We start from the raw sequence: 21,354 nt of genomic DNA on the forward strand, positions 1-21,354 counted from the left end.
CCAAAGTTACTATAGATCATTTGGCTGTTTAATTGACTAAAGCTCATCTTGCCCAGCCTGGTAGCTTAAGTTAATGGCTATGACATGTTAGGTTTGCAGTTTTGGTTAATGAATTGACAAGTGCCACGTTACCCCTGCTGTGTTCCTTATGTCCTTTATTGTGGATTTTATTTTTTAATCAATTACACAGGTGGAATCTATTCACTAATTACAATAGGTGAATTTCAAAAACCATTGGGCAAACAGAGTTGTACTGACGTGTATCAGAGAGTAAAATATATACATGTTGTATTGTTCAGATGCAAAATGAAAGATAATAGTTAAAGTGAAGCCAATATATTTTTCTCTCCACTTCAAATTTACACATTAATATTACAATTTCAATAAAATACACCTTTGTCAGTGTATTGTGACAAAGGTCAGTGGACATGGCTACTTTTGTTTTGACTGAATGTTTTCTGATTTTTGAACAGCAAAGAATTTCACCGAGTACTACCAGGTGCATTTTCTTTTTTAAAAAATGCTGTGCTAATTTTAACACTTGCTCTCTGGGAATATTTTCTGAAATTCTGGAACAGCCTGTACAGTAATACCACAGTTATTTCCCTAACCCACACAGTGGCGCTGGTGTGTTAAAAAGGGTCGTCAAAGATGATACCGGCAAGATGAAACCTTCAATCATTATTTCTAGATAACTCTCAACTTCTTTTACCTGAACATCCGTTTCCATAAAGTCCGAATTTAAAGCTGTTTATAAATAATATAAAGAACAGATTAGTACAATTAATTAAAATGACTTTTCAGGGTTTTCTTGAAAATTAATTTTAATTAACTTGTATATTAAACTTTTTTTATATAACTGAGTTCTAACACATGCTTTTTTCTTCTTGGTTTAAGTACAAATCTACATCTATTATAAAAGATAAATATTTGATCAAAAAACTGTCCCGGAGATAAAATGAGGGCGAGCATAACGGGATTTTTGCCAAAGCGGAAGTAGATGGCAGAGCTCCTCTTGTCTCCTCCGATGTGCATCCTGAAACTCCTTGCTGGAGGAGACGCCAGGCCGCCCCTGACAACAGAGCCGCCCCTATCTGCCGTTAGCAGCGAGTCGGCAGCCGTTAAACAGCACAGCCCTTTGTTTTAGTAGTAGCTGACCTCTCAGCCTCTCCTTTAATTACCCGTGTCGCGTATCCTTCACCATGGCGGCGAGTGCGAAAAGAAAACAGGAGGAGAAACATCTGAAGATGCTGAGAGAAATGACGAGTTTGCCTCCCAATAGAAAGTGCTTTGACTGCGATCAGCGCGGCCCAACCTATGCCAACATGACTGTGGGTTCTTTCGTGTGTACCTCCTGCTCTGGCATCTTGTGAGTATTAAGTATCAGACGTGAGCCACAGCTTTTGTGCATATGGTATATAGAGTTTCAGATGACGAGCGAACCAAAGCTGTTAACGTAAGCTAACATTAGACATATATTTCCAGATAGCTTATAGTGAGCGTGGGATTTGCTGCTTGACATTGTCTGGTTGTGTTGTGTTGGGCGGGGTGCATGAGTTGTCAGTGCCCCCACAATGGTACTGAAAGGACGACCACCCTCGATGCTAGTTAACTTTAGCTTCCAGTGCTAGCCAGTGAACTTATCTTGCACTTGGAAGCTACAGATAAGCCTTTAGCCAGATGCTGCTACCAGTTGCTGTTAACGTTAGGAAGCCCCCATTCAGACTATTGTTACTTAGTAACCATGTACTCTTTATAGAAAGAGCCACACCAATACATCTTTTAGTTATTGATTTGAACACCACTTTTTTTGGTTGTAAACTTGACACCTGGGCGTATCAATGTCATGTTATTTAGAGATGTGACCGATAACTGTGGGAGCAGTGGTTATGATGGCATATAATGTATTTATGCAATACATTTCTCAACCCTTAATTTGTCTCTGACAAGAATTACAACTGGAATTTCAGTTCTGTTTGCTGATCGAGGTACCTTATACGAGCTCCTGTCTGCAAACTTTAAACATACTGACTAAACTAGTCATTACAGTCGAGTAAGGTGGATTTTGTTTTCTATCACTTAAGGTACCTTTAACATAAACCTCATAGTAAAAAAATGCCCCTTTAATCAATCGTTTTATTGTTTTATTGTGCTCCTTCTTCTTTACTGTACTCACAAAGAGCTTAGATGGCACTCTTGTTTGTTGTTTTGTAAATATTTGTTAATATATGCACATAATCTCTTAAATTTGACAGACATTTATTATTTTGAGTAAGGACTTAGAAAATAAGCTCAACATGAAATTTTCAAATTAATTTGTTACAGAAATTTTAGGTTGTATGCTACTATCATTCAAAGATTGGAACTATATCCATTTTGATAAATGAATAATTGGATGTTTTTTTATATTTAGCACTGCAAAAAAAATGTCTTACAGTAGAATTACAGGTGTGATGTGATTCTGTAATTAATTACAATGCAGTCTACTGTATGTTGAGTTCAATCTGAAGGAAACGTTCCATATCTTTGACACTTATCTCATGTTAACTGTTCATGAATTATTTCCTGTGTGTTTGAGATGCGTTTCAAACTGGTTGTAATTGTAGGCGCAGGAAGTGGTGTGGCCCCACTCTGCTGCTACATCAGCAGCATGTGATGCATGTGTGCAACAGGAAGTGGCTGGGACGGCAGGTCACGGTCTGTCTCTCCTGTTTTTTAATTATTTGGAGCGACAAATCACTTCCAGGAGAACGCCCTACGATCAAGTTGAGACTGAAATCGATTATTCTAGTTGTTTAAAAATGTTTTCCTATGCATTTTCGCACAAAACAAATATGAAATAAAAATTCCCAAAATTTGATCAGTAACGGAATTATTTAATTTTATTATTTTTCATTTTGAGCTTACCAGTATAATGTACGATCAGTGATGTAGCATTATGAAAGAGTAAGATGTACTTTGAAATTACAATGGGAGATATGAAAAGTTTTACTTACCAAATCATACAGACAGCATTCAGTTCCAAAATTTGGACTGACTGTGCTAATGACACACAGACTCTGCCTGTATGTTCAGTTGTTTTACATTTCTTTTCCAGGAGTTTTAGTCCAAGTCAGATAAGTGACCAACTGCAGAATACATCAGGAGGTGACGGGGAGAGGTTGTCATTGGTGGAGTAATAGGGCAGACGAACATCTGGGTTTTCAGCCGAACAGGAAAGTAGATGTGACCATGATGGTTCACAGAAATATTCCATCCCTTGAAATGAGTTTCAGACATTATATTACCTCGGCTGAGGTTCACTTGAGTTTCATTTTTGTGGTGTGACTGTAGCTAGATCTTTCTGAGTTTAGTTAGCCTGCTTAACAGTTGTGATATGAGAGAAGTACAGTAGAACAAATGATTTGTGAATTTACAAATTTGTGAATGTACAGTTTAGTGTTAGAACCAAAGATTTTAACTGTAAAAGCTGCATTGCCATAAAATATCCAACAGTTACCTGGCAACCATCAGCTGCTCTAAGCACATTTAATGCACACAATATGTGGTGTAAGTAGGTGATTGATCAGGTTATGATCTTATATTTCTCATTATATTGAGCACACCAGGAACAATCAGCTCCAAAAAGAGACTACACCCAACAGTGAAACCTAATTTTACTACACTGTGTTCTGTAATTCCTGATCAAAAAAAAGAAAAGCTTGTTACAGAATGACTTTTCATTTATACAAGGAGTGTATTAGAAGTTCTTAATGAAAAAAGAGCCCTGTTTACTCAATGTATCATTAAAAGCTATTTCACATATCAGTGGTTAGAATGAAAGTTTAATATAAATAAAACAATCCTGAGTAAAAATGCTTTTACAATTTTACAAAACATTTTATTTAAAAGACCCATTTACTGCAAATAGAATCCCAACAGATGCTTAAAAGTAAATTTCTGATTTATTTTCTAATGATTTCTTTTAATTTTCTTTAGTTTTTGTTTTTTTCAAATAAAGTTTGGACAATTTTATGGTTGCGACTTCTTTAGGGGTGACGGCCAGAACACAAACACTTTTTCCTCTTTCAGTTATGGTTATTTAATGGGTGGTGTTGGAATCTGCTATGTAAACACATTCCTGGCGAAGGTGGGGACCTTCCCAGGAGGAACACCGCTCACAATGTCTCTTTCTGGTAAATTGCGGCTGGCAGGAAGGAACCCCTATCGGTCTGCTTGTCTTGAGTAAGCAGGGATACAAAAGCGACAAGACGGCATTAAGGAGGGCCAAGTGTCAAATATGACTAATATAATAAATAGCTGCCAGGCATTATTTAAATTATAACGTGTTTAATCTTTGTATGAAGTTCAACCAAAGTGTAGGTAACGCTTATGTAAACAATTCAGTTTGACATCAAGAGTTTTGTTTTTTTTTTTCTCTAAACTACTTAAATGTTTCCTCTTCAGCAGTTATTTTAGGCTTCATGCAAGCTCTTCCACTCTTATGAGTCTTAGTTTTGCCAGTTTCTCTCATCCTGGAGCTGTTTCCGTATGCAAATGAGTTGAGTTTTCTGGCTCTGCTATTCGGTGTACAAGGTCATAATTATTTTACTGTGCAATATGTGATAGTTTTTTAGCACACAGTGTGCATGCCGCTCTGTTTACATGTAGGGAAACTGAGTGGACCTCTGCTTGTTTGCAAATGTGGACCAGTCTTTGCTGATGTTTGCAGAATTGTGATTGTGGAATCAGTGGTATCCTGTACTTCCCTGTACTTCTGCATTTTTAAAAGCCACTTACTGTTATGAGATAGCAGATATTGGGTTAAGAAAGGCTTCTACCCTGTGTCACTGCATAGATGGAATCCAGACTGATATCTGTATTGTATCTTTCAGTTGGCTCACACAAATATAAACAACAGCTATGACAAGAAATGTAAGCAAATGATGTTTTTCTTTTTCAGAGAACAAAATTGGCAAGCAGGACCACAGCAGATAAGATAATGTAACCTGAATTAGACCCCTCAGAGGGAACTCAGTGGGCAGAAATGTTCACATCGTATTTCACCCTTCAAGGCAATGTGATTTTTTTCTGTTTCTGACCTAGTTTCATCTTGATTCGAATAGGATCTTATCATTTACCATCCTTAGGCACTGAAGAATTGCTAAAGTATCACGTAAGGAGAAGCAGACACTTTTCTCCCTTATTGGAGGGGTTTTTAAATAAGATTTTCATTTGTTCAGTTTGACTCATTTTCAAAGTTAAAATCAAGATGAAAATAAAATTGACGTTTGGAAAGTTGTTTTTATTTAAAAAAAAAAATCTTGATTCAATTAGTCTTTGGTTTGGTGGTTTAGTCAACCTTTTATTTAGATTTTGTATTTTTTTTGTCAATCATTCTCTTATCTGATTTTACAAGAAGTCTCAGTAAGACATAACTGAACAAAAGCTGATAATGTGCTGGAAATCTCTCTCGCTTTCTTGTGTTGTTTTGTATACGGTATAATCTGTGGATTATATCACAAGTACATTTTCTTTGTCCAAGCTGCGTGTTATCTCTGTTTTGTGTTGCTGAGTAATAGTGAGTCAAGCTGACTGAACGTGAAAAGAATGAGCGAGATGAAAAGTTCTAAGAAAGTTAACGCCTGTCAATAATTTAGCAACCTTGGTCTAGTGTTTCATTCCAGGTTTGGCTTGGCTTTGTGCATAACACTGACAGCGTAACTGTGAAACGTAAGATCCTTTTTTCCTAGACAGCTGTGGCATTTTTTTTTTTTTTCACTTAAAAAGTCCAAAGTATCTACATCTAAAACAAGGATTAATTTAATATTGACAACTGGTTCAAACTGAATAATATAATATTCAGTTTGAACAATTTCGACTATCTCTCGTATTAAACACAGCAGGGAATCAAAACACAGAATGGAAGTTATAAAAGGCAAGAGCAAAAGTAGTACAGTTCTGTTTATTTATTTTAATTTTAGAAAAATAAGTAAAAAGTGAAACCTTTAATTCAAACAGTTACACATCATAGAAATGCAGGCAAATGTCCAAAATTGGAAAATTTCTGAATTTCCTATTTTAACATCTAGAGTGTAGTTAGATTCCTGATGTTGGATTACTTAAATCTTGAATTCAGATTCCATCTTAGTGCATTCAGTGACTATTATGTAAATGCCACGTGATTAATATCTTTTTATCATATTCAAATGTTGACCTGTTTTGAGTTTCACTTTCAGTGAAAGACTCATTAAGGTAATATAGCTCATGTAATATTGACTTTTTCCCCAATCTTACATGCAAACTCTACATGCAAATTTCTGTGTCCCTTTATTCATATTTTGAATACTTTTGCTCTATTTATTATCTTTAATTTGTAAAAACTCATTTATTTGTTTGCAGGCTCCGATGTCTGTGCCCTTAAGTCACAGTTAATGGTTTGCTTGTCTAAGTAAATGTTTTGTGATTAGCTTCAAAGACAAACGGCAATGACCTTACAGTCATATTACCGTAGTTAGGTTTAACTCAAAACAATAACCCTGCCTGTTGATGACCCTTTAATCTAACTGTTAGAAGCTGAGCTGTGACCTTCTGAAGGAGAATGAACAAGGTTTGTGCAAGATAACGGATGTCACTCCTTAATAGTTTCCATATTGGGGGATATTACTCATTGCTTGGTTGCACTGACGACCCGAGTTCAGTCAGTGCAAGTTCAGGAAATGTTTCACCTGTTTCCTGTGTTTTCTTCTTCCATTTTTGTCTATATGCCGTGGTTCATTTGTCGCTTTTGTCTTTTCTTGTTCTTGTAGTCGACTCAGTTACACAAGCAACCTGCTGGCTTGTAGCTAATTAAACGACCCCATCCAAAGAAGAGGGCCTTAGAGCACATTAAGATGATGGTTTCGCTTACCGTGACATGGCATCAAATTGACCCCGGTTTAATTTCTCTGCCCACAGACGAGGACTGAACCCACCCCATAGAGTTAAGTCTATCTCCATGACAACATTCACGCAACAGGAAATCGAGTTCCTACAGAAACATGGCAATGAGGTAAGCGTGGTGCAATTCTGCTCTGTTTCGCCATAAAACTTTGAATTACTCTTAAAGGCTTTGTTTCTTTCTGGTTTTACTTGATTTACAGGTGGAAATCACAATATGTAATTTTTTTTTTTGGTCTATGTTTTATAAACGAACTATAGTCCAAAGTACCACATTTTTTATTAATAAGTTCCATGGGGTTTCAGTATTAAAGGCTTGTCATTCAAGTACTCACCTATCTGCTTACCGGTAAATCTCATTGAGGAGGACAATATAAACAGAGAAACCAAAGTCCATCAAGTCCCTCATCACATTTTGTGGTAAACGGAGTATAAAATAGATCAGTGCCACCAGGGACGCAGTTTATTACGAGCCAGATCAAAATCATCCAGCAGGCAGACATGCTGGAGACTCAAGGTTGGGATTGATGCTTGTGTCCTCCAGTGCTGTAAATATTACTCCATCATGTTGCTATTTTTATTTTTTTTCATTCCATTTTTGCACACTCACTGATTCAGAGAAAAAAAACTGATACAACAACTAGAGTTCAAATACCATCAGCTGTTGTATCTCGGCCTTCATGCTGTTTTGTATTGTACATCGTGAATTGTGACATTCAGTCCTTGTTGGTTTTATCACTGTTACTACATGTCCATCTTAGTAAATTAGGATATCAATAAAAAACTTATTTATTTCATATTTTCAATCCGAGGGAACCTTGGTTTCCAGACAGATTGGTGTAGTTGAAGTGTTTATTTCTGTTTGTTTGGATGTTTTTGTCTGACACTTGATGAAAACTCAAAATGAAGCTTCTGCCAATGTTTGAATATTATTCCAATTAACAAGATTTTTAATACCAGCTACCCCCAATGCAAAGTATGTGTGACCTGTATCGTACACGTCTTCTGTTCTTTTTGCATGGATTACTGCATTAATGCTGCATTGCAGCAAAGTGATCAGCCTGCAGCTCTGCTACAGTGTTAAGAAAACCCAGGTTGAAAAGTGGCCTTCAGCTCATGTGCATTGTTAGGTCTGATGTCTCATCTTTTTCTGGACCAGAGCTCTTTCTGTATGAGATTCTGTATGAGGTTTAGGTTAGGTGAATTTGTGAAATCAAGCACAGTGATGTTCTGTGTGGGGAGGCCCTGCTGGAAAATGAAATCAGCATCTCCATAGTGCTTGTCAGCAGAAGGAAGTAGTGCTCTAAAAATTTCCTGCTAGACAGTTTTGCTGACTGTGGATTTTAGAAAACACACTGGACTAACAGCAGCTGATGAAATGGCTTACCAAATAGTCGTGGACTCTGGAAACTTCACACTGACTTTGTTTACAGGCTGTTCAACACTGCATTCATCTTTGTTTCTTTCACTCCTTTTCCTTCCACTTAACTTTCTTTGACTAAGCACAGATGTAACAGACAGACTTTTTACCCAAAACAGTTTCTGGTTTACATTTATTATGGAGGGTATCATTAACTGTTTCCTAGACAACTGTCAAGTCAGCATTTTTCTCCATTGGGTGTAATATGACCACAACTTAACATAAATAGGGATAGTCCTCTAATTCCTTTTTGTTCAATTGTTCAGTACTAAACCTGTAAAATAGGTCTGTTAAAATACATAAGCATTGAGCAGTTAAAATACATCAGTTAGTTTAGGGTGGTTCAGTATTTTCTTTTCTTTTTTTGACATAATTTTTACTTAGCATTATTAAGTAAGCTCTGTTATTATTTTTCTGTTATTAGATTTCGTCTTAACAGTTCAAAGTACATTAATATTGTATAGTGGAGTTTACACAATAAATTTGTAAGCTGACATAACTTTCCTGCATTGATATGTTTCAGGTATGTAAACAGATCTGGCTTGGTCTTTATGACGACAGAACCTCATCAGTGCCAGACTTCAGAGAACCACAGAAAGTCAAGGAGTTCCTTCAAGAGAAATATGAGAAGAAGAGATGGTGAGTGAGCTTTTCACGCTGGTTGTGCATAGATCTGAATGAACAGATCTGAGAACTGTTCTGACATGCAGCTTGTCTCTGACTTTCCCTTATTTCTGGTATGAAATGTCTCAAAGGGAGCTCATAGCACTCAGCCTCCAGCAAGCCACCAAACACTCCTCTTTTAGTGCACCGAATGTAGGTCGCTACAGACAAGCTGCTCTAAATATGCAATAGTGACTTCAAGAAGGTAAAGGATGAATTCAAATGAGACGTTTGTTCTTTAGCCCAGTCAGTATTATTCTCATATCAGTGTTATGTCTAACAGGACATATTATCTAATGCAAACAAGATTAAGGTCATTGTCAATTTTAGACTTGAAAACCAAAGTAACATTAAAATGAATACGTATGCTGTTACAGAGAGAAATAAGATGCACTAATAATATGTACTTTGTTTCCTTGAGGTTGAGACGTTTCATAGAGCGAACACACCTGATTATGAAATAATTATTTTTAGCTCGCCTTCAGATGTTTAGTCTCTGAAGACTGACCGAAATGAGAGCAGTAGAGATACCACTGCATGCCTCAGCAAGACCTTTTGGAACAAACATGCATTTTTAGAATCAGACACAAAATCATATCGCAATGACAGTGCTTTACAGTTACAGATGTTATTTATCCAATAATCACAGTTAATCTGCTAACACATCTTTAAATAAACCTTTATATTGAAAAATTATTATTCTACAGAATACTGTGGTCTTTATTTCTGAGCTAAAAGTTAAGTCTGCTGAAATCAATTTAGATTTTTTTTTCTATTACTGGTTATTAAAGTTTAGATATTTTAACATTAATGTGATGCATACATTATTTTCTTCCAAGGTATGTGCCTCCTGAACAAGCCAAGGTTGTGGCATCGGTCCATGCTTCCATCTCTGGCTCCTCAAACAGCAGCACCAACAGCACCCCAGAGGTCAGACCGCTTAAATCACTGTTGGGGGATTCGGCCCCCAGTCTGCACCTGACTAAGAATACCCCACCAAATCAGGTGAATATTTCACACACATGGACACAAACACTTTCTTTTAAAAAACTAGTGCCTGACTCAAACAAAACAAAACTAAAATGAGATTCACCCCCTGTCCCCAAGAACAACAAAAAAAGAAAACAATTGTATCAAATCAAATTACCAAAGTAAACTTCAGCCCAAAAACTTATATAAGTTTACTCTCAGTAATTAAGGCAAAACTGCACAAAAAAATATTTTCATTAAAGTCCCAGAACCCTTTGAATAGTCCAGTTTTTGCTTCATCTGGTAAAAATTTTGTGAAATAAAATCTCCTATCAAAAACCGTTTGCTATCCAATTATTAATTGGTTAATCCAAAAATTAATCAACAGATTATTGCTGCACTTTATTCATGTTAAATCAAGGAAAATGAGTGGATCTTTTCACATGTTGATGTTAGAAGCATTTTTTTTTTTACCTGCAGATATATCCTTTGCTACAAATGATTAAGCATGTACTAAAGCAGGGATGGGCACTCCTGGTCCTTGAGGGCTAGTCTCCTGCAACTTTTAAACATGTCTACTTCAACACACCTGAGTCAAATAATGAGGTCATTAGCAGGACTCTGGAGAACCTGAGTGCACTTAGGAAGTGATTCAGCTGTTGGATTCGGGTGTGTTGGACCAGGGAGACATCTAAGAGTTACAGGACACCGGCCCTCGAGGAGCAGGAGTGCCCACCCCTGTACTAAAGGAATGGTGTTCTTGCATTTCCAGCAATAAAATGTTTATTTATTTAAAAAAGTAATGGGAGTTATTTGTGTACTTGCATCTATTAATATATTTTAAATATTGTATAAAAAAGGCCTAAGTGGTAAAATGAAAAATCTGCTGAATGTGGCAATTTTTTAAAATACTGATTAATTGTCAGAATAATCAATGGAATAATCCATCCATCCATCCATTTTCTGTTCACCCTTGTCCCTAATGAGGTCGGGAGGGGTGCTGGTGTCTATCTCCAGCTACGTTCCGGGCAAGAGGCGGGGTTCACCCTGGACAGGTCACCAGTCTGTTGCAGCAATAGAGTAATCGATTACAAAAATAATCATTTGGTGCTGTCATAGTTACATGTCACAGAAAATACTCAACTTCTTTTTGACACTTGTACATTTGACTGGGTCTTTTGCTAGTTTACAAATGTTACACTTTCCAAGAACCTTGGAAGATCTTCATCAAGAGCTTCAATGACAGATTTCTTACTTGCATGTTCAGTCTAGTGATTAGTTACAGCAATTTCCAATAGCTGATGGCTTGATTTCTGCCTGTAATTTGTGGATCCAACTTTCTTCACTCTGCCTGCTCCTTCCTGTGATCTCCAAATTAGTCTCTCCAAGAATTTAAATGACCTTTAAATTGCGCAGCCAGCCCCAATTTTCAACATTGTGCACATGGCATAAAACATTTATTGATTAATTTTTTCTTCCATTTGTGTTTCTTGTCCCCAACAGTCTCCAGTAGTGAGCCGTGGGCAACACCATCAACAGCAGTTCCATGAAAAAAAGTTTGACCTCCTCAGTGACTTGGGTGGAGACATATTTGCAGCCCCAGCCAATGTGAACTCAGCCCCTGGCTCCAGCTTTGCTAACTTCGCACATTTCAACAGCCACCCAAGTAAGAATCCAACTAATTACTGATTTATTTAATTGAAATGTTTTAGTAGTTGTTGGTAGTTAAAATATCTGATATATAAATGCACAGAAAAAGCTGTGAGATGTTTTAGAATGCTATTACCTCAATTATAGAACTATTAAAGGAAGTTATTTATTTGGTAAGCATTTGAGTCCATGCCCAACAATAACCAGTAAGATGACGTCAGTACAAAAAAGCTTTTTTTTTCGGAAATTAAATTTTTTAGACTAATCTTTAGTGTCATTTCTGTTTCTGAATTTGTTCTCCAAAGAGAACAGATACCTGCAATGTTTTTAACCCGTTACCAAACAGTTTGCATCAGTTAGTTTTTTTTTTTTTCTCATGCTTGGACCAAAGTTTTTAATGTAAAATGTTTCTAAAAAGCATTTCTCAGAACTACAGTTAGATGTTGTTCCTGCTGTGCTGCTTCAAAAAGAGGAACCTGGTCTGATGGTATAAAACAATACCTTTAAAAAAGGTTCTTGCTGTTCCAAATCATATTTACTGCCTATTGTGGGACACAGTGTACTTTTGGAAACTGCTGGGTTTTTCATAGTGTGATCACTGCAGCTTACAGACAGATAAACAATGAAAATAGTGATTCATTTCCACACTTTTATTCAAAAAGAAGAAAAGACTGGGCTGGGAAACAGGTTGCCCAGCGAACAACATCTCAATAAGTTACAATATTCTTCAATAGACATTTAAGTAATTTGAATGAAAACATCAAATTAGTTCAGTATTGATTCATTACTGATTGCACATTATAATTGTAATGTTCATCATTATAGCTTAAAGCTAAACTCAAAATTCAGGTTTTCAGAAAATTAAAATTATTAGGAAAGAAAAATAATGTTGACCCACATAAAAGCTGTCCATGTACTGTATATTATAATATTATATGTCCTTGATATTTGATCATAATTCCGTTTGCATGAATACTGCAGACATGCTGCATGACATGGAGGCGGTCGGCCTGTTGCTCTGCCAAGGTGTTCAGGAAGCCTTTAAAAGCATCTTCCTGCTCATCTGGACTAATGGTTCAGGTGTCTCCTACCTTCCTCCTGATGGTACTCTGAACATGCTTTATGGGGTTTAGGTCGAGCAAGTTTGCTGACCAATCAAGCACTGTGATACCATGGTCATTAAACCAGACATAGGCACTTTTAGTAGTTTGGGCAGGTGCCAAGAACTGCTGGATAATGAAATCTGAGTCTGGGTAAAGCCTTTCTGAAGTGGGAAGCACAAGGTGTTCTGAAATTTCTCGGTAGCAGCTGTGCTGACTTTGGACTTTGAGAAATCTCAAGTCCCAAATCACCTCTGACAGTGGAAACGTCTCTCTGAACTTTAAGCAACTTGGATTCTCCTGCCTCCTGGCAGCTAAAGCCCTTAGAGAATCAAATGTTTCTTCAGCAGCTGCGGTGACATCCACAAAATTTCTCATAGTAATCATTGACACAAATATACACATTTATCAATTCATAATGCATGTAGAATCACTGGAAAAGGTCAAATGTCTGCATCTCAAAAATATCCATTGCAGTTACTCATGTTGTGACATGTTTCTAAGTTCGTTCATTCACACTTCCCTACTCACTTTTATTTCTTTTTTTCTTCTTTGTTGCTCATCTGTCCATCTGCATATCACCTCATCAGCACCTGCAGCAGCACAGAATGTCAGCGCAGGGGCAGGATTTGCAAATTTTGATGCATTTGGGAACACCCCTGCACCACAGACATCATTTCAGCCTCCAAATACAGGTAGAGCAAGCTCACTTCCACACTAACACTAAACATTTGGGATTGTTTCTCAAAGACACACATGCTAAATAAAAATAAGCTGTTTACCAGTTGCATATTGTGAGCCATTCTTATTTTTGTCCACTTTGGCTGACCTAACGTATATTCAGCTTACCAAGCCCTCTGATCAGTCAGTTCTGTAAAACTTCTGCATACAAAATAAAATAACTGCATGCTTTTCAAGAGTACGTGAATGAACCCTTTTTCACATTCACACACTTGCGCAAGATAAATCTGCTACAGGAAGCTATTATGTGCTGCGTTGCCCCCTACTGGACGCGTTGATTGTCTGTCTCTGTGAGTTGGTCTCTGTCATTTCTGTTAAACCTCTTACTTCTTTTTTTTTTTTTACATCAGTGTCTTTGTGAAAAATGGTGAGCAACTGTCTGTCCATCTTGTAGTACTCATACATTTATGTCTACACTATCATTTTCACCACTTTTTTGGTTATGTAATTTCTGTTCTGTCATCTTTTGCTGTTTATTGCTCCATTTTCCCTCCTTTGATTTCTGTCTGCCAGCGTTCACTGTGCTCTCATCCAGCCGCAGTGTGGGTGAGTTTACCGCTGCTCTGCCTCTCCAAAGTTCACACAGTAAGTCTCTCTGGGCTTGCCCTCACAACAGCTCCATCCTCTCTGATGTGTTGTCCTCCTGACTTTCCTTTTTTCTCAACGTAACTTGTGGCTCGTGTTGCTGCTTTTTTGTTTGGAAATCTAGGATATGTAGCGTTCGGGCATAAAATGATAACAAAACTGTGAGAGATAGAGTTTGAAGCCTCTGAATTAGCTGAACAGTGTTTGGTTAGTTCACGCTGGTGAAAACAAACAACAATAATTGTACAAGTGTTTTCTATTGATTTATTGGTATTACTTTATAAAAAAAAAAAGTAGGGGTTTTTCAAAAAACTCTTAGAACCTTGTTATTGATTTTACAATACAAAAATAATTTAACCTGATGTATTTTCTGTTTTGTGTTCCATTGGCTTTTATAACAAGCTCCTGAAATCTTCTTGTGCACAGTCCCCTCGGGTTCCACTGCTGTTTGAAAGTTTTAATCCAACTACTTTCACAACTACTTTTCAAACGTTCACTGGAACATGCTGAAGTCAGAAAAACAGACAAGCTAAATAAGCTGAGCATGATCTGTCAGGTTTGATGGAGAAGGTATTTCTGTTCAAGTTCACTTTTTAAAAACCAACATTGTTGCATTCAATGTTTCCCCAAACATAACATTGTGTGTGAATGCCTTCACACACAACACATGGTTCTCACAATGTGTGAACGCATTGAAAAACTATAAGATCCAACAATTTGCAGTTTACTTATACGCAGAGTACCGTTCTGTTATGGTTTCAATGCAAATGAAGAGAAGGGAATTGCTACTGGCAAAAGGTTCAGAGTTAACAGTGTATCTTATAATACATATTGAATGAAAAAAGCATCTTGGTTTATATTAAGTTTTACCAGTATTTCCCTTTGTTCAATTTAATGTCCTTAAAAAAATTATTTTTTAAGGACAGTTACCTCAGTTACCCAACACTGAGGCATTTGTCAAGTTTTTTCTCTCCTATACCACAATTCTTAAATTACATTTTTTTTATCTTCCCCGTATCTTAGAGCTAAAACGGAGTTGCCATGTCTGACAGAGCCTCAAAATCCTTCCACACATTATCTTTGCATTGACCTCTAAAGCTATCAAGCTTCAGAAGTTAATGTTATTGTGGGCAAACATTGCTCACTTTCTTTAAGTATTGCTGGTCTCCCTTCCTCAGCATGGCTCAATCCACAATGTACCCTCAATACACACACTTCTCCCCTCTACCACTCTGTTCTGATCGTTTGTCTCAAAATTACCAATCAAGACTTTCCTTATGACCTTTTAATTTCTCTCTTCCATGCAGGTAGCGCCTCAGGGGGACTAGCAAATGCCAGTTTTGCAAATTTTGACAACTTCCCCAAATCGTGTAGTGCTGACTTTGGATCCTTCAGTTCCTCCTCCCAGAGTAACTCCACAAGAGCTGACAAAGACGTTGTACAGAGTACTAACGTTCCCGTCGATAGATACGCAGCCCTGGCTGACCTGGATAACATGTTTAGCTCTGCCAAAACAGAGGAAGGTAAACCTTTATGGCCCAGCCTGTTTTGTAGATTTTAGCTGCCAGGACAACAGGATCACATAGAAGCAGTAAAGAATTTGTTCATGCTTTCAAGGATTGAACCCCCTGAGGATGTATTTCTTGTCCAGGCCGGGTCAGGCACAGATGCTTTAAAAATAAGGGCGAATTCTTTATATTGTTGTACTGATTTTGACATGTTCAAGGAAACATTGAAATTTGATTATTGTTTTATCAATGATCAGTTTCATTTACAGCATATTTTTTTTCATCCATAAGCATTACTCTGGTCGTAGTGGCACTGAAGCAACCTAAATAAAGACCACATGCTGCTGCTCTCTGTCCTCACTCTAAAAAGTCCCATCTGTTTGAACGATTTAATGACACGGTCGAATTCTGGCACTAAAGCATCTCTGAGTTGGTTCGGGCTGATTTTAGCTTATTTTCTTTGAATATTTTCACTTTTCTGCCAATAACTGACTATTGTTCCCCATTTTAATAGGTTAAATATGGCAGCTCTTGGGACCTTTTGGTTTTGTGTGTCTTTCAGAGTTGACAAACTTTTTATTTTTTTTCCTGTGAGATAAATTGAACCCTGCTCTTTTCTCATGTGCTTCTCTTTCAGGGGGTGGCATTGCTGGAGGTGTGAGCTCTGCTGTTGCAGCCTCAGCAGGAGTTGCTGCTCTGGCTCAGAAGCAGTCAGCAGGCATTGCTGGGGGCGACCGTTACGCTGCTCTTGCAGAGCTCGATAGTGCTCTCTTCAGCTCCTCAGCACCTGCCACCAGTGTTTACAACACCTCTAGCACTTCCAAAGGGTAAGATTCAGCACAAACTGCTCACACATCTGAGAAAGGCAGTGGTTGATACATTTTTTTATGTGCTTCTATCTTGATGTTTTTTTTGTTTGTGTGCATTTGTGTTTTTATTCATGCATATTGTCTATGAAGAAGTTTTTGTGTTTAATGGCTATTATAGATTAGGTTTTTATGTGATACTGATAAAAAAAAAAAAATCAGTGTATCAGCTGATTATGAATCGTATCGGTTGGATATTTAATAGATCTGAATAATATGCAGTTAGTGTATTAGAGATGTAGCAGTCTAAAAAAAAATAGATTTATGCAGTCCTAAGAAAATGCACTTCTTTCTTACACAAGGCTCTTGTTTGGCTGTCATTACAGTAATGTCTTTGGCTCAGAGACGGTTGCCTCAGCACAAGCACAGCAAGTGATGCCCGGTATGCCTCAGGGTTTTGGAGGTAAGTGAATCTGTTTTCCTTATGTATATAATTACATAATAAAATATGGATCATAAGTTGCAAGCTCAAATTGCTGATACCATAACATAATTCAAAAGCAGTTCTTGACTGCATGGCAGTTTAAGCGAACCTATTTCTTTGCAGACAATACCTGATTTTCTGTATTTCCTTCATAGTCCACAAGATCGTTATAGAAAATCTCTGTTTGACATGGATCAGTGCAGTTTAGGTCTCGGTACTTGAAGTGTTTTCTGTTTTGTCCCAGAGACACCTTCTTCTCACATGTTGTAACTTGATGTTTTCCTCTACAGCAGCACCATCAACTAACCCGTTTGTAGCTGCTGGTGTCGCCCCTGCAGCAGCTCCCACCAACCCATTCCAATGCAATGGCAGAGCGGCGCACGTGGCGGCTGCATCAGGTCTGTTCTTGTGCTTTTATGTATGATTTCTGTTTCTCGTCGTGTGCAACTGTGGGGATGAAATGCTTTAAGTGAGGAAAACCAGCAAGTGAACTATTCAGCATGTCTGCCGAAGACTCAGTTAGCAGTTAGAGCAGATGGGAATATTCTAAATTGAATGAAAAAGTAAGAAGACAGTTACACTAGTTTTTACATTCTCTGCTTACAGGATAAAGCAATCTGTAAAATCCAGAATGTGAGATTTACTGAGTATTTTTATCATGCTGGACAGGCTTGATGAGTGCCCTTCATTGGCAGGGTTTTACCCCCACCTTTGGTAGGTCGCTATGAGGTGTTTGCTTACCTTTCTACTTGTGTGCTGTGAACTGACAGTGACTAATATTTCTTTCCATAAATCTATTTCTTAATTAGCTGAAGAAGCAAGAGTTGTATATTATAAAAAAAAGCCTTCTGTTGTGGCAAACATTTCTTTCTTACTGTTTATTGGTTGCAGTTGTTGCTAATATTATCTAAAAAAAAAAGACAATCATTAAGTTAGCTATATTTTGATTAAGCACTAAGCTATTTGGTGTGACTTTTTTTTTAAATGACAGAAGTGCTGATGAGTGTAGCGTCATCATGATGGAAGAAATGTGTCCTCAAACAACTCTTCAGATTATTAAAGACAACAGAGACACATTTGCTTTGATTTCTTGAGATAGTTTGTGTTTGTCAGAGGACATTAATCAGTTATAGTGACCACACAGAAGATCCACCAGTGCATTTTGCATCATTTGTTTGAGTTTGCATGCTGCTGGAACTACCAGGAGAGAATCGCATTAGTTGGGATGAAAGATAACCATGGATTTACTAGGTGACCTACAGGAACCTGGCAGGTGATACTTGGTCCGTGTAGGTCATCTATGGATCTAGTACTTAATGTGTTGTTCTTAAATACTTGGTTAGTTTTATGGAAGAGTCAGTCCTATTATTACTGTATTGCAGGAATGTGGTGCTCTAACAACCATCTATACAATGAGGTGATATTGATGTTGATTTCAATTGGTAATTTAGCAAAGAAGCAGACCCAAGTAAAGTATGTATTTTATAAAAAGAAGAGGCCTTGCAGCAACCCTCTGCATCTCAGATCTTTTAACTTTAAATTCAAAGGCAGGTAATATTTAAAATGCCCAATGCGTGAAACAGATGTTTGAAGACCACTTTAAGACTTCAGCAATCAAATCAGTGTAGAACTGAGGACTCTGTTAAAGCTCAGCCTGCTGTCGTGATCTCGCAGAGATAATATAAGAATATAAATAGTATAATAATTACCAAAAGTGGAAAACCTGATGCACTGACTACAGTAGTTGAATGAAGAATGTTGCTGGGGCCATAACTGTAAGTCAAATGCTTTTAAAAACTTACTCTCAGAGCAGCAAATGACTAAAATGTTGCACACCAATTACATTTTAGAAACTAGGTCTTAGAGCTGATAATGTTTGGCTTGTAGATGGCCTGCTCCTACAGAGAGCTGTGGGAATATATACCTTAATAACTGGGTGACGGTCAATTCTTTCACTACAAAGAAAATAGCAGTAATTTCTGTAGAGAAAATTGTGGCTGGAGGAGGAGTAGACTTTTGAATGCAGAGAGTAGTTTCAGAGTTTCTTACTGGCATTGATTGCATCATTGTAAAAGCAGTTTTGGCAGATCTGATATGGGATTTGAAGCAGGGCTGGAGGAAGTGATGACCCATGAGAGCACCAGGATTGCTGGGTTTGATAAAAAAATAAATAATTTCTTAACAGTTCAAAGATTGCTACATTTTCTGAGGCAATTGTCAAGAGCTAGCTAGGACATAGCAGCCTGTATTTTGATATCAGTTCAGAAAGGCTTTAAATGTCTGATTTTAGTGTCATAAAGTCTGTGAGATGGATATTGAGGGTAGCGTTGAGTTATTTCTTTTTCAATGACTTTTAGATGACAATTAAATCTTTCTGATGACCTATCCACAGCTGAGAGCTAAATTTGACAGAAAATCTCTTTAGGACATCGTAAAGATGACGGAGGACAGACAATATCCTCACAAGCTGATTTTTCTGCATACTGTTTGCGCATTGTTATAGCTCATGAGCATGCTCGTGTGTCCTAACTATAAATCTAACAATGAAGCAGAAAACGTTTGTTTTAACCTTTTAAACCCCTTTGGGTCTTCTACCCTGTTGCTTTCTGCCGTGTAGCAGCACCTTTTGGCACAGGCTCCATGAGTATGCCATCAGGATTTGGAAATGCTGCCGCCTACAATCTCCCTACCAGCTTCAGTGGAACATTCCAGCAACCCTTTCCTGGCCAGCCCCCCTTCACTCAGCCTCCGGCGTTTCCTCAACAACCCAATGGTGTGTTTGTAATTCACATATCCAGTCTTTGTTACATTATATCTAAATGCTTCAATTTGACTAAAATATTCTTAGCTTTATTGTATCTGTTGTATATTTGGGGTTTTCTTGTATGTTAACAGCAGTGTTGTTGTCGTATCAGGTGGGGGATTCCCAGCCTTTGGCCAGACGAAGCCTGTTGTGACTCCTTTTGGACAGCCAGTGGCAGCTCCTGTGGTCCCTAACAACCCCTTTCTGGTTAGTACAGCAAGATCTCTTTTGGTAGATAAAAAAAGAGTTGTTTTAAAATTATAACCATGCATATTACACATCAATATGCATGGTTGAATCTTGTAAATGTGCCAGATATCACCTATAGGCTAAATTATGTCACTAAATAAGCAATAATATATGGATGTATTTGCTCGAAAAGAAATTGTATATTCAGTCATATAAATACATTAGAATGTTATTAAAAAGTTCATTTGTCATTAACTCGTCAGACTCAGTAAAAATCGTTGTAAACGCATTTACATCAGGAATAATATTTTAAAGCCTTTATTTTTGCTTATAAGTGATTAAAAAATAATTACACTTACAATTAGATTATTACATCAGACCAATAAAGAAAAACTCTTCAAACACAGAAATGTGAGCTTAATGGAAAACATGTTTAACATAGGTTTATATGTTATTTTGAAAAGGTACTTTTAAACAGACAACCAGGCTTCATCAGAACCCACAATTTGCATCATTGCTGAATATGGCCGTAGTAATTTCAATGCCATTTTGACTCCTATGTGTTTTCTCTGCGTCTCTGTTCTTTCCAGGGTGGCGCTCCACCCGCTCAGTATCCTGCAGGAGGCTCGTCAACCAACCCCTTCTTATAGCAATCCATCTTGTCTGCTGCACAACAGGGTCAACAACTGGCGCGCTTGCACCTATTGCACTGTTTTGTTTCACCAGTAGCTTTAAAAACACAATGTTTGTAAGAATCTGTATTTTCTATCGCAGTTTGTCACAAATTAAACAATGTGCAAGACAGAGGCGCTGACGGTGTCTGTGACTAGAAAAAGAAGAGAGTGCGTGTGCCAGGGAAGAGGTTGACCCTCTGTCCTCTGCTTAACCTGTGAACTGGCCTGAGCCACAACGTATATAATCAAACTGGATGAAAATTAAGTTATTGCATACAGTATATCATTCATCATGCTGCATTTCTGTACATATGTTTTTCTCCTTTAGGACGTTAGCTCTTTGTGCATATCAGTATTTGTATAACATAAGATTTGTTAAGACAGGGCTGTTGCTTGGGTACTGCCAGTTTCTGTATTTGTAAAGAACTAAACTGTTTGTGCTGGATCTGTTTGGGTAAATTGTTCATACTAAGGAAAAACTTCAGTAACTGAAAACTGAAAACAAGTGAATGCTGCATCCGGACGGCAAACTCGCTGTTCTGCCGTCTCCCTCCCTGCTGACAGAGACCCCGGTCCCAACATTTTTGAATGACAGTGAACCACAGACCCATGGGGTAAAGCAGAATGTCTGATGGACTGAAAAACCACTTTCATGGGATATTAAAGAATTTTAAGTTAATGTGTAAATATATACAGAATATATATTAAAATGAATTTTAAATAAGATGAGATGACTGAAGCTTTCATTTATAAATGTAAAGGTGCTTCTCAATAAACTGGAATATAATTGGAAAGTACACTTATGTCAGTAATTCAATTCAAAAAGGGAAACTCTTGCTCTTGG

General features: G+C 37.5%; 1 protein-coding gene across 14 annotated transcripts; it reads left to right on the forward strand.

Annotated features, from left to right (window-relative positions):
- The first annotated feature begins 989 nt into the window (after positions 1 to 989).
- agfg1a (ArfGAP with FG repeats 1a) lies at positions 990 to 21,236 on the forward strand. Of its 14 annotated transcripts, none has more exons than XM_044119641.1 (15): positions 993 to 1,369; positions 6,937 to 7,030; positions 8,862 to 8,977; positions 9,841 to 10,006; positions 11,474 to 11,636; positions 13,311 to 13,415; positions 13,975 to 14,046; positions 15,354 to 15,569; positions 16,192 to 16,381; positions 16,747 to 16,823; positions 17,135 to 17,242; positions 17,514 to 17,558; positions 19,462 to 19,617; positions 19,760 to 19,854; positions 20,427 to 21,236. In XM_044119641.1, exons 1-15 carry the CDS (start codon positions 1,203 to 1,205, stop codon positions 20,484 to 20,486), a joined length of 1,830 nt encoding a protein of 609 aa, XP_043975576.1. In that variant the 5' UTR covers positions 993 to 1,202; the 3' UTR covers positions 20,487 to 21,236. The 14 variants fall into 14 exon arrangements, with proteins under 14 accessions (XP_043975586.1, XP_043975587.1, XP_043975576.1 ...); XM_044119642.1 differs by having other exon boundaries at positions 17,138 to 17,242; XM_044119643.1 differs by having other exon boundaries at positions 13,975 to 14,007.
- The last annotated feature ends 118 nt before the right edge of the window (positions 21,237 to 21,354 follow it).

Source organism: Gambusia affinis, linkage group LG06 (assembly GCF_019740435.1).
Source record: "Gambusia affinis linkage group LG06, SWU_Gaff_1.0, whole genome shotgun sequence".
Taxonomy (NCBI): Eukaryota; Metazoa; Chordata; class Actinopteri; order Cyprinodontiformes; family Poeciliidae; genus Gambusia; species Gambusia affinis.